Source organism: Pyrus communis, chromosome 2 (assembly GCF_041283825.1).
Source record: "Pyrus communis isolate YQ-2024b chromosome 2, ASM4128382v1, whole genome shotgun sequence".
Lineage (NCBI taxonomy): Eukaryota > Viridiplantae > Streptophyta > Magnoliopsida > Rosales > Rosaceae > Pyrus > Pyrus communis.
In genome coordinates, this window is record NC_142566.1 from 6457978 (window position 1) to 6472108 (window position 14131).

Sequence of the window (14131 nt, forward strand, 5' to 3'; positions counted from 1 at the left end):
AAAAAGGTTTCTCCAAAGTTCCCAAAATTGAGAACCTCTAATGATTCATCACCAAGGCATAATGAAGAAGAAATGAGTGACCTTGGAGGAGTTTGATTGCTAGATGATCCCTCCAAGGTGGCCGAAATTTTAGAGAGAAATGAGAGCTTGTGTTCTCATCCTTTCCCCAAAAACAACCCTTTTAGAATTTTAGGCTATAAAGTCCTTTATATAGTCCCTTCAAATAAGTGACCTAATGGACCAAAAGCCTTATTCTTCTAACATGGCCGGCCTATAAGGTTTATTGGGCTTTCAAGCCCTTTGTTTATTCAAGTTGTCGTACAACTTGAGTTAATGGGCTTGACATTCAAATCCCATTCGGCCTTGCGGCCCAAAACTAACCCGAGGTCTTTAACGAACTTATTCGTTTGATTAATTAACATATTAATTAATCCTAGCCTTAGATAAATAATTAAACCATTTAATTATTCTTACTCATCTCCGTTGTTTCTTCAAACTCTACCTTACTCGGTGAACGATCCATTAGATTCCTTTTAGCAAGGCAGTGGGCGATTAAAACTCTTTCTAATCGATTGTGAATTGAAACTTACTTTCAATTCTCCCGTTAGTGATAATACACTTTTAGGGCTTCCACAAACCATGGTTGACGCCTAGCAGCATGTCATGGTTACCTAAGCTAATCAGAAGAGGTGGAGAACCTATTCAGTTTTAGGATTACAAATGCAACACGGTCTTTCTCTAATACAATACTCTTGACCACATTGTTTGGTTTGATAGTTTATTCATGTCTACTATCCAATGTGAGTCTTGTGCTTATATAATTACCTTGAATATGATTTGGAACACATTCCTAAATCTCATTCATACTTTGGCCAAAGATTCTTAATCATATCATAGAGTATTCTCCCTCAAACAGTTTGAAGGTTAGAGATCCCTTGTTGCGCATTCACTTGCCTCCATGGCTAAGTGGCTTAACCCCAACGATGCCATGGACACCCTCTTGATGGAGTGACTTTGACATAATCAAAGATTAAGGACCTAACCACAAGACAACTGTGATGCCTCAGGTCAAAAGACTAATTTGCATTATCCCAACCATGAGTTCTCATGTGACATGAATATGAGAACTCTTCGTTGATCGTGTTCAGTGAACTCATTCTCTATTGAGCACCTACGTACTTGTCTTGATGTCACACACACCAATGACTCGAGACTAGTCACTCTCCCTGAGAGAAGACATAGCACGTACTGATCTTAACGGACTGTCAATGCCCAATTGACAATCCTATGATCAGAAACGTTTAGGATGTGTCAACGAAAGAATGGTCTCATGAATCTAACTTCTTTAGATCGCATTCTTCCAATCACATATTCCTTGGACTTATCGTTTAAGCATATAACATTTATATGAGACGGCTCAAACAATAATCTTTGCCCTTTACATTTAAATTACGTTAGTTTAACTTTGTAAAATGTCCGTAAAGTATCATCATATGATTGGTTTTAGGGCACATTTCCAACATCAGTAGCATACTAGAATTTTTCCTTTTCTCCTTATAAAACAAATTCGCAATATGAAGCGTAGCCCGATTACTTATAAGTTAGGCAAAATTCATTCTCCCATATGAGATTCATTCTCAACAATTTCAGCACCCTTGAATTTGAATTGACAATGAACTTCTGTTTTTGCTTTATTGGAGGAAAAAATTCTCTAATAAAAAAACCCAAGCATAAAAAATTGTCTGAGACATTAAAATGTGCTTCACCTAATCGCTACATTTTAATTAAACAAAAATTTGGTAATCCCAACATTAAGATAAATCACCACTTCCTAATTTCTACAGAAGGTACTTCACTCTATACATGTTTTCACTTGATCCACATCGCGCTTCATCCACGAACCTTCAAGTTAATTACATTTGCTTCTGGTACACCCGCCTGTAAATCTTTGCACCTTCATACTCTGCATGAATTTCTCTCTCGGTCCGAATTCCCATTGGATTGTTTAACAGCCATCCCTCGCTGTCACACAGCACACTTGTGTCAATTTCGTGGATGTGTGTCAGGATATTGGAATGAGAATCAAACTGATCTCTCATGTCAAGTGCCACATCAAGTACGTCGGATTGGATAAACACCTGCAGGCGGATTATGTCGTTAAAGAAACAATCATATGTTCATAGTTCATTCAACCAAAAGCAAGCCATTGTTTGAAGACGAAAGTCATTGAAAGAGTTCACATAGTAGGTATGCACTCAATTTGAAGAGAGAATTTGATTCTTCTTTCTGAATAAGTAGAGGTTATACAACTGTATTCAGAAAACTGTCTCATGACCTAGAGCACTTAACTCGACGCCCAGAATTATTAGTCATTAGAGGTGCTCCTCGTAACTGTTTATATAAACTCAATTTACTCAGCAGTGCAGAATAAAAGTCCTTCAAGAGTCAATAAACACTCGCACAACCCCCATGCAACATATTTTGACACCACTATCCACGTTAGGGGCTAAACCTATCATGCTGCATTACTCTCATACCCACAAAGCAGTATTGAGTGACTTTTATACCATATATCAAGATCATTCCATTGACACAAAACAACCGGGACAGGTCAATAATTGAAATCCTTGTAATTGATTAAACAACTTCGATCGACTCAGATTATAACCAAGTGAGACTCAATACACACCTTTACAGCTTATGCACAAAACAAAGTTTGTTAGAAGCCTGTCTTTGATAAGCAGCAAGCTTGTTCTACTCTGTTGTTCTAAACAGCATGGTCTTCATCCTAAAGGCCTCCCTCAATAGCTGCCTAACCCTTGCAACCTGAGCCATATCTTTGTGTCCATACAGATTTATTTAAGATTATGCATCAATCAATACAAAGAAAAGGTTGCCCGTTTGGTCATGATTGATTAGTTAATGAAAAACAAAACCAACCTAAGGTACATGTAGAGTAGCAAGAACTGAAGGATTCTTATGTGGAGTAACCATAATGAACGGTCGCATACTTTCTATACAGAAAAATGCAAAAGCTGCTCATCTGCTCCCCCCATTAACTCAACCTTTCCCTATCCTCGTACCCAGAACCATGGACAATTGAGGCAAATTATTGAAACTGAAAGATAAGACTTCAACCTCTTGATACTATTAAATCTATAACTTGTATATTGAGCAAACCTAAACAAAAACTAGCAACTTTATAACAATCAATCATAGTCGCTTTCAGGCCAAAAAGAAAAGTCATATTCACTTCATTATTTTATAATTAAACGAGTTATTCAAACCTGGCCGCTCGGCATTAAACTGTTCACAATGGAATCTACTAAGGGCTTCTGTACAACCCGTCTCTTATGATGCCTTTTCTTGAAATAAGGATCTGGGCACTGCATATGAACATGAGCAAAGAATCCATTAGAATAGTTGTGTTTCAGCCTTATGACTGACCAGAATAACATGAAAAGAATCCCTCCCTTGGATACATAATGAGAAAATTTGACCTAGAATGTTTCAGCGAGGTGAACTCACCAGGATGGAAACAAGCATCAATGGTCCGGGGTATGTAGACACTAGTTGTTGATAGGAAGTTGTGGCATTTGCAAACATGAAATGTCTGCCATTTAGTTCAATATAGCATATCAGTTTCTCGCCAATAGTATACAATAGGAACCAACTAATGATCAAGTGTCTTACATATTACTAAGAGCCAGGTCTTGAACCCAGAATTGAGAACGCTTGACCAGCTGCATCAGGGAGGGAACCATTAGTATATGAGAAACAAACCATCTTTTTCTCTTGTAAAAGGGAGGAAAGAGGACGAGGTAATTATACATTAAATCAAGCAGAAGAACTAACAATTGTATAAAAAATAACCCAAGGAGTTTTCCCATACTTTCTTCCGTATTTCCAGTCCCAGATAATTTCTCACAACTAAATTCCTTTTTGCGAGCCATAAGAGAAATCTGCCACTACCTGAAAATGTTTACACGTTTAGATTGATATATGATCATTGAAAAAATTCGTTCCATTGGGAGGTATGTCTCCCTTGTTAAGTATATGAGCTCAATACATGAATCAGTAATACTTGAAATTCTCAATTGTAAATGATTATATAGTATTTTGACATAAGGTGTAGTTATACTTTCTCACTTTATCATGATCTTGATACAACTCTCATAAGTTAAAGAATACAAAGAACAAAATAGTCCTCCTGTACACTTGAAGAGCGTATTCAAAGTAACAATTCAAGAAAATCGCAGTGGTATAAGACCAAACACTTTCTTTGCCGCTTTAGCATGATAAATACACTAAAAATGAGTAATGAACCACCTATGAGTTTTTCTACATTGTCTTATTCCATGATGCGGCATGCTACATGACTTGCCGCATACTTTGTGCTACCATTGACATATACATGATGGGTGCAATAAGTATGATGAATGATAAGAAACCATGTCATAGGGTCACAGCTTATATTTAATGCAAAAGATTGGAGTAGATTTAGCATTGTCCATCAAAAATCCCCTTTTTCTATATATAATTTCTTCTTGGTGAATAAAGTCATGTAGCTCAACAAGTAATTCATAAATGGTAAACGAAGGAATCACAACATTCGACATATATATATAAGAATCATTTGTAGTGATTTCATACATTGAACAGAAATGGAAAATCATGTACCCCAATCCTGAATGGTTTTAATAAGATGTAGAAGTTGAGTTCAAACATGGGAAGCACCTGGGTTTATAATTCAAAGGAAATTACAGGTTCTATTAAACAAACACAACATATATGCAAAGCTAAAAAGCTCATGATAAAGAAGAACTTGGACTGTAAACACACAGATGACATGTGAGAGGGAACTGTAAAACAACGGCCAGTACCACTTCCAATATCCACCATGAGTGGCAATGTTGGATCCCTGAAGACTCGATTCCAATCAGGTACTTCCACAGGCGCCTACCCAATCAAACAAAATAAATAATAAGGATTATTATAACTCTGTCTCTAATTCTCTATAGCTAAAGTATTCTATTGTATGTCGAAAAGCGAAAAAGAAAGAAGAGCCTCCAAATGACATACAGAGAGAGAGGTTTTCAGAGGGTTGACATGTTGCCTGATTCGGCCATGACCCAGACCCAGTTCCTGCAATTCAGAATTCCAACCCCACAAAGTGAGCTTCTTTTCTATTACAATTTACGATCGATATTACTACTCTAAGGTACACTAAGGGAGGATAAGGATTTGAGCCCGAGACGCAGTCAGCTTTACATCAATCAAAGAAATAATAAATTCCATATTTTCAGAACACCAACATGACAATTATATCGAAAGATTGTGTGAATGAATGTAAATTAACAAAAAAAGGACCTCAGAGATTGTGGGGTTGAGATTAAGGTCGGCATATTCCAAAGCCACTAGGTTGGGGCTCTGCTGCTGGTGTTGATGTTGCTGTTGCTGCTGCTGTGCGCCAGCAGAAGCAGAGGCGCTCAATCTTCTGCTGATGGGGTGAAATTGGTGAGAAGGTAATAGTGGTGAAGTAGGAGAAATAAGCCGTTGCAGTTTCAGAGCTCTTCCTGGTAACGCAGCACTGAGTGTGCCACCGCCTACGCAAGAACCCAGCATTTTGCTGCTCTGCATATCCTAATGCTTTCGTGTTTTGGGTTTTGGGTTTTGGGTACCCCTCCCCTTCTCTCCATTCTCCACTCTCTCGGTGAAATTAATTGAAATTGAAATGGAGAGGATAAGTTGAGACCGTGAGATCATAATCCAACGGCTACATAATAAAGAGATTAAAAAACATGAAATGTCTCTCTATATGTAACGCAAAATAATAAGAATTTTGCGAAATTTAATGGAAGGTAGTGGATTTGATTGATTTTAAACAATTTTACTTTTGAAAAAAAATAATTGGCAAATGTCTCTGTATATATTTTTTTTAAATAAGAAAATATATTGAAGGTAAAAACCTCGAGAACAACCCTTTCTTACAGAATCAAACTGAAGAGAAGGAAAAGCAAATGAAGGAATACAATGATTTCAAATATGACAATCCGTAATAAGAAAGCCATGACAAGTGAATGCATCCGCCACAAAGTTAGCTTATCTATTAATATGGTTTCAGTCAATGCAATCAAAATTGGTCACCGTCCACTTGATATGTTCAGTAATAGAAACCAGATTCCATGACATTACTCCCTGGTCCAACACTGACTAAATGCCTAACTTAGAGTCACCTTCAACGATAACCTTTGTATAGCCCTTCCTCTCAGCAAAAAGAAGACTCTCTCTAAGAGCCATAGCCTCCACTTCAGAAATAGTGGCACCATCCATATTTAAAGCTCTACCTCTAATAATCTGCCCAATATGATTCCTTAAGACAAATCTCGCTGCCGCCTTGTCCTCAGCCACTAAACTGTCAAAATTTAACTTAACAAAACTCTTATACAGCAGATGCCATTTAACAATTGTGGAAGTATCATCAATATTTCTTCTCAAACCTTTACCATTGGCTTTAAGATATCACTCACCCATAGATATAGCCAATAACTTAGATCTTATCGGGATAGGCAAAACATTTATGAACACCATATTATTATGGTCGTTCCAAATTTGCCAACAAATGAGCAAACACAAGCTTAAATCACTAGGAACTTCCTTATCAACATGCTTTAAAGAATTTAGCCAGTCTACTGTTGAGTCGAAGTTAGCATTAGTGAAACTGCCTAGTTTAATTGACCAAATGTCCATATCAATTTAGTGACACCACAATTAAAAAATAAATGCATTTGGTCCTCATCTACGGAATTGCAAAAAGGACACATCTTATCACTATTAATTAGAATATGACTTAATCTTTTTCTAGTTTAAAGTCTATCACGTATGAACAACCATGCAAACATCTTAACTTTAAAAGGAATATTAAGTTTCCACATCTTATTAATTAACTTATACTTTGTAGATTGAGTCAAGGTCCCTTTCTGGATCCAAGTAGCTGATTTAATAAAGAACTTACCATTTATATTTGGACCCCAAGCTAGCACATCTTTGGAATCCTGCAAAGGAATTGTAATATTACAAATTTTCCACACAATTTCATTACTAACCACTTGCGAAAGCTTTCTCCTATCCCAACAATATTTATCAATAAATTCATTAACTTTCAAGTCCCAATATTGGGTAAAAGATGGAATAACAGGTAAGGAAAAACCCAATTGTGGGACCAGAAAAAAATGTCCTTATCATTACCCACTCTCCATCTCATACCCTTAAGAATAACATCCCTACTTTTCAAGATACCTATCCAAGCAAAATAATGATTTTGTCTAATTTTATTATCAAGAAAATTTTCCTTTCTAAGATGCTTACTTTTTACTAACTTCACCCACCACTTATCTTCCTCAATCATTACCTTCCAACCTAAGTTAGCGAGATAATCATTATTAAAATGAGCAAGTCTTCTAACTCCCAAACCTCCCATTTTCTTAGGAGCACAGACCGAATCCCAAGTCACTGGAAAGATTTTCTTGTCCCTACCCCAGAAAAAAAAAACTCTACACTCTTTATTAAGCTTATTGACAATCTTGTCAAGACACTTAAAGCAAGACAAAACATGATTAGGTATACCCGTTAGATTCGAGTTAATTAAAGTAAGCCTCCCCACTCTTGAAAGAGTGCTTGCTTTCCAACCAGCTAATTTTAGCTTAACTCTCTTAAGTAACTCATTACCATTAACTTGGTCTTTCCAGAAAACAATATTATGAATTCCTAAATACTTACCGATAATAGTTTTATGTTGAATATGTAAAAAATTAACAAAATCAATTCTAGTGGGAGAAGTGTATTCTTGGAAAAATACACGGACTACTTATGAAAGTTTATTTGTTGGCCCGCCGCTTTAGAAAACATATTAAGGATTTGAAGAATATTCCTCGCACCCCTCGGCGTGGCCTTAACAAACAGGAGACCATCATCAGCAAACACTAGATTTAATATTTTAAATTCTCTAGGTGTGGACAAAATGCCAATATGAGACTTCGGATTATTTGTTAGGGTATTGAGGTGTCTAATTAACGGTTCCATACAAATGATGAAAATATAAGGGGACAAGGGGTCCCCTTGTCTAATTCCACGCTTCAGATAAAAATAACCATGAGGTTGCCCATTTATAAGCACAATGAATGAAGGAGAAGTAATACATTCCATAACTAAATCAACCCAACTATTATCAAAACCAAATCTAAGAAGAACATACCAAATGTAGTCCCAGTGTAAGTAGTCATATGCCTTTTCCATATCCATCTTGACACCCATAGCTCCAATTCTTCCTTTCATCCTATTGAAACCAGCAAACATTTTGTGAGCAATGAGAATATTATCCTGAATGGCTCTACCCGAAGCAAAAACATCTTGATTTTGAGATGCAAAGATCTAATAGAGGTTTTAGTCGCTTAATCATGATCTTTGTGATAAAGTTATAACTAACATTTTGGAACTAAAGCAATGTTAGTATAGTCTTAAGCTGGACCCATTTTGGAAAAAATTTTTTGACCAAACAGGAAACAAAGTCACTAATTTAGTCCCAGCAAGCATGAAAAAAGGCCGCACTTAAACCATCAGGACCCAGGGCTTTAAGAGCTCCAATACTACTCACAACATCCCAAATTTCCTCATCTGTAACAAGAGCCAACAAACTTTCATTAAGATGATTAGAAACACAAGGTTGAATAAGATCCGCTAAATTATTTAGGTCAGCACCCGAGGAAGGACTGTCACAAGAAAAGCGTTTTTTTAAATCGTGCACAAAAACCTGTTCAAGGCCCTGACCAACAGACCACCAAAAACCATTCTCATCTTTGACTTTTGTAATTTCATTCTTTTTCTTACGAATAGTAGCCACAGTTCGAAAGAATTTAGTATTCTTATCCCTAAGTTGCAGCTAATTAGTTTTAGCTCTCTGGGCCCACATAATTTCTTCACAAAGTAACAAATGGTTCAATTCATCTCGAAGAGATTTTTTCATCATCAAATCAAAAGAGTTGCTACTTATAATTTGCTTTTGAATTTTGCGAAATTTAAGGGTTTATATCACAAATGGTCCCTAAGATTGACCCTCACGATCAAGATGGTCCTTGAAATTAAAAATCAATTAATGTAATCCATGAAAATAGGTGTTGCAAATCAATGTGGTCATTCCGTTACATTTTGTTGAAAATTCTGTTAAGTGCTGATGTGGCACATAAATGGGCCCCACAAGATTTAAGGGTTTTTATTACTAATAGTCCCTGAAATTGATCCACACCATTAAGATGGTCCCTAAAATTGACCCACACCATCAATATGGTTCCTGGAAGAAAATAAATCAATATAGTTCTTGAAAATAGATGTCGCAAATCAATATGATCCTTCCGCCACAATTTTGTAAAAAAAATTAGTTATGTGTTGATGTGGGTTTAATAATTAATTAAAAAAGTTGTCTAAATGTCTTTTTGCACATTGGAATTTTTTTTTTTTTTTACAGTAGGGCCTACTCTGAAGAGAGATCCCTTCCATAAATTTTCAAAGGCACAAGACTTAACCAAGACATTAAGAGGGGGTGTGGAAATAGTTTTCAACCAATAATGCATGTACCTCGGTTATAACCTCATTATCTCAAGGTAGACCTCATCGTTCTTTCCATCACCAGACCATCAGGGAAGCACCAAACAAGCTCTCCAAGAATAACGTTGTGAGGATGTTGATCGCTTAAATGTGGTGATGTCCCAGAAGTCGTTGCCAATGGACCAAGCCGTCACCAAAGGTGATCTCGATCTATGTTCAATTCGATGAAGGGTGTCGAAGAGTGTAAAGATGGGTGTATTGAGAATTTTTTTTTTTTTTTTTTTTAGAGAGAATAGATAGTAAAGGAGGTATAAAAATGTGGACTGGGATCAAAGGTGATTGCAAGACTGGGTTTTTAGGTTGACAATTTTTTTATTAACTATTAAATTATTAAGCCTATTTGTAATTTGTTTTTTTTTAAATTTAATTAGATTTGTGTGAGTTATTTATGTGTCACATCAGCACATAACAAAATTTTTGATAGAATTATGACGGAATGACTACATTGATCAATTTTCAACTTCAGGGACCATTTTGATGTCACATGTCAATTTTAGGGACCATTTTGACGTCGTGAGTCAATTTCAAGAACCATTTATGAGAAAAAAAAAAAAGGACTTATGGGGGGGCATTATGTGCCACATCATCATTTAATAGATTTTTTAATAGAATTGTGACGAAATGACCACATTGACTGATTTTCAATTTTAAGGACTATCTTGATAGTAAAGGTAAATTTTAGAAACCATTTGTGATTAAAAAAATAAAAAATACAAAATACAAAAAAAAAACCCGAAATTTAATGGAAGGTGGTAGATTTCATTGATTTTAAACAATTTTACTTTTGAAAAAATAATAATTGGCCCTTGAACAATTCTTCTTTCCAACTAAAAACACTTACTCGCTAACTAAAGTCAATGGTAATTGCTAAAACTTTTTTTTATGGCCAAAATTCTTTTGTGGTTTTATGGTGACACGTCACCTTCAATGTCACTCTTGTGGTGAAAAAGTTGTTAATTTTTTATTTTGAACAAGCGATATTATCTACATTAAAGGGTAGGGATAAGCTTAGTCTCACAATGGGCTAGCAATAATTTGGTTCACATTCGTCTTTGGCGAGAACTGAACCTAAGATCTCTCACTTACAAGTGAAAAGGAATACCACTAAACCTTAGTACAAAGTGGCGAAAAAGTTATTAATTAAATTCTTTGGATGAGGCAAATTGAGGTCCAAATCCAAACTTCTCTTAAACAAACTCACGTGGTTATCATGTGGAGTAGGGATGGGCAAAATACCCACAGATGGGTAACCGCGGTTACCCACCCATGTAAGATTCATTATTATGGTAATAGGTAACTGTGTAGACAAATAAATAATTACGGGTATAATCATTTACCCATAAAATATAAATGGGTGATTATTAGTATACCCGCTGCCACAAACGGGTACCTATTTAAACGTTTAGTTTAATATTTGTAAAATTTGAAAAAAATAAAATAAAAACTAGAAATCCTAAAAACTATTTGAGCTCTCCCACTCCCATTACTGCTCATCTCTCTTCTCGCCACCCTCTCTCTCATCTCCACTAAAACAATCGGTTTATTGCCTACTCTTCGTCATTGATGATGGCAGTTCTCACCAAAATCATTGACCTTCATTAGCTCAATAAGAATATGGGTACCTAGGGCACCTGAAACTTGCATCCACTTCGACAAAGAATGCAAACATCTGTTTCAGAGTATGCCTCTTTCAATTCTAAGTTCGGTAATGCTAAATTGTAACTTCTAAGTGTCTAAAGTACGACATAAAGTTCTCTACAATGGAGATGTCACCATAATTTTATCCCATCATACTGTCATGATGTAACCCTATGAAGTCTTTTCGCCGAAGTACACTAGGAAAAAAAAAACTAAAAATTTTTAGTTCTTATATATTTCCTCTAATTAAATTCAATGCTGACAAACTTTCAAATTTTTTGTACCATAATACCAGTACCATAAATTCAATACTAAAAATTTTAGTTACTATATATCCCCTTTAATACACTGAAGCAACTCCACCACAGGTTTAACATAACAACAATACTAACTATAATATTATACTATGAGTCCTAACATGTATCACAAGGACGTATGAGACTACTATTCTGATTAACCCTTTCATCATTTCAAGAACACCAACATCAAGAGCTTTCAAAATTTGTGTTGTTGTTTCTCTCTAAATGCATCATGACACTTACACGATGATCTAATATCATTAACCAAACTACTAGCTATTATGAAGAAAGTCGCAACATCCTCATTCTACTTTGCTATGATTACAAGAGCTAGTTGAAGTTAGTGTGCAAAATAATGAACATAAAATGCTCGAGGATAATTGTTCAAAATCTTAATTTTAAGATCATTTGGCTCACCTCTCATATTACTAGTTCTACCATAGCTTTATGCCAGGCTTGGACATACTCAAATTTGTTGTAGCAAACTATCTCTGAATAGCCTATTCAAATTTTGCAACTGGTTGTAGGGGAGACATGTTGAAGACCCCAAAACTTTCAATTACTTCCCTTATTTTGTTGACATAATGTAACACCACCGCCATTTACTCTTTAGTTAAAACATCACATGACTCATCAACCAAAAGAGAAAAATGCTCCTTCCGTATCTTTAGTGATTGTATCAATAGTTTCAACGACACAAGTATGGACAAAATCTTTTTGAATACCATAAGAGATATACTTATGATTTTTGGAAGTATTCCCAAACACAACCTTCCTAACTTTCTCATCATGATTAGCAAGAAATTGCATAAGCTCCACATAATTACTCCATATTACTTAATTTCATTAATTCATCATGGCCACGAAAAGGAAGACCTTATTGCAACAATCATCGAGTGCAATCAAGTGCGCTACTCAATCCATGATAATGCGAGCTTCATCGGTTTGCTTGATCACAAAGATTTCAATATGTTGCTCTTGTGTTATCCAATCGCTAGCTTGTTGTGAAGCTTTACTATGAAGACTTCCAACACCTTCCTTATGATCTAAAAAAATTTCGGGTCCTTTCCTCCAAATTGTAAACACTTTCTCAGTGAAGATATTACTTCTAACATTTCCTGCTTTATCAAAATCACATTTGAAAAGATAACAATAAGGCAAAATGTAGCATTTTTTGTTATACTATACTCCAACCACTCAAAAATATCAAATCAAACGGGTGATAAAACATCAATTGTCACTCCTCATAATTTCTGGCATTTCATGGATTTTAGGATGACAAGGATTCTTTTATAGATAGTGACTATGAATTGTTTTGTGATAATTAGGCTAAAAATCAATCATTCTAGGTCTAAGTCTAGGGTTTGCATGAAGATTAGCCAACATTTCATCTAATTGTGACCTCACTTTGTTGTGAATTACCTGAAGTATTCAAAGTAGGATTTCGACCAACCGGATTATTCAAATGATAACTACTTGGTATATTTAAAGTTGGATTACCCATAATATTTGATGGAGGACTTAAGGAGTATTAGTATCGATTCATTACGTAATTGTAAAATGAGCAAAGAAAAGGGTTTTAGACTCTTAATCCTAGAGTACCCTACTATAACTAACTAATTAAACCACAATTCAATTAGTCAATAATCATAGATATTAACAACAATATTAAGTTATAAATTAAGAATTTAAAGTTGAAAAATTAGGGATTTACTTCGAAATTGACGGTGGCCCGTGGTGCACCTGGTGGTTGACGACGGTGTGGAACCATGAAGGGTTATGGCACACCAATGACGTCGTTTTGGCCTGGATTTTTTATTTTTATTTTTATTTTTTTTATATAAAAAATGACATGCAAAGCCATACCAATCAAGCAAAGGTGCAAAATCTCAATGACCACATGTATCAATTTTAAATTTCAAAAACCAAAATAAGGCATTATGTCAATTTCAAATACAATTTTAACTAAATGCCTTTTATTAATAATTAATTTGAGATCCATCAGTTTGGTCGTGATTTTGTTCGTCTTTGGTTCTGAGTCAGGATCATCATCAGATCCTCTTTGTGAAGATCCTGGAGATTCGTGAATCATGTCCGTTCATTGTACATCGTGCAGTCAGAAATCATTTTAAATATTTTTATTTAAAAGTAAACATAAATATTACTTGACAAAAATTGACATCACAACGTATGACGAATAGATACGATTCACGAATCTCTAGAATCCTCACCAAAAAAATCCGAAGAGGATCCTGTTGGTTTGGTTCTCTTCTTCTTCTTTTTTTTTTTTTTTTCTTTTTTTTTTTATTCAAAATGGTCTCAGTTTTTGTTGAGATTAGAAAAATGGAGCCTACTGGAGCTAGAGGATCGTAGAAAGCCACATCTCCTTGTCCTTAGCCTCAGCAATCAAACTTGCAAAAAAGCCACTGGTGCGGTGGTGTGTATGTCTGTGCGACCCTCCATTTTTTATAAAAGCTACAAAATGCCAACCCCAGCATCTTCCCTTCCCTTTATTCTTCTGTGGGGGTACGACA

At 35.5% G+C, this 14131-nt stretch overlaps 1 protein-coding gene across 2 annotated transcripts; it reads right to left on the reverse strand.

Moving 5' to 3' along the window:
- Positions 1-1630: 1630 nt before the first annotated feature.
- LOC137748635 (uncharacterized) lies at positions 1631-5708 on the reverse strand. Of its 2 annotated transcripts, XR_015955265.1 has the most exons (9): positions 5371-5708; positions 5083-5145; positions 4884-4959; positions 3893-3972; positions 3694-3743; positions 3529-3613; positions 3288-3386; positions 2690-2837; positions 1999-2138 (listed from the first exon to the last, which is right to left on the reverse strand). XR_015955265.1 is itself a non-coding variant. In XM_068488800.2 (8 exons), the coding sequence occupies exons 1-8, from the start codon at positions 5638-5640 to the stop codon at positions 1914-1916; spliced, it is 948 nt and encodes a 315-aa protein (XP_068344901.2). In that variant the 5' UTR covers positions 5641-5708; the 3' UTR covers positions 1631-1913. The 2 variants fall into 2 exon arrangements, 1 of the variants encoding a protein (XP_068344901.2); XM_068488800.2 differs by lacking the exon at positions 2690-2837 and having other exon boundaries at positions 1631-2138.
- Positions 5709-14131: the final 8423 nt, after the last annotated feature.

What these genes read in the sequence shown, in the direction of transcription:
- LOC137748635 (XM_068488800.2), bottom strand. Translation starts at nt 5,640, where the DNA reads ATGCAGAGCAGCAAAATGCTGGGTTCTTGCGTAGGCGGTGGCACACTC. An exon ending in CATGGTGGATATTGGAAGTG is followed by an intron (nt 3,973 to 4,883) that starts GTACTGGCCGTT and finishes AAACATTTTCAG; the next exon opens with GTAGTGGCAGATTTCTCTTA. An exon ending in GACCTGGCTCTTAGTAATAT is followed by an intron (nt 3,614 to 3,693) that starts GTAAGACACTTG and finishes ACTAAATGGCAG; the next exon opens with ACATTTCATGTTTGCAAATG.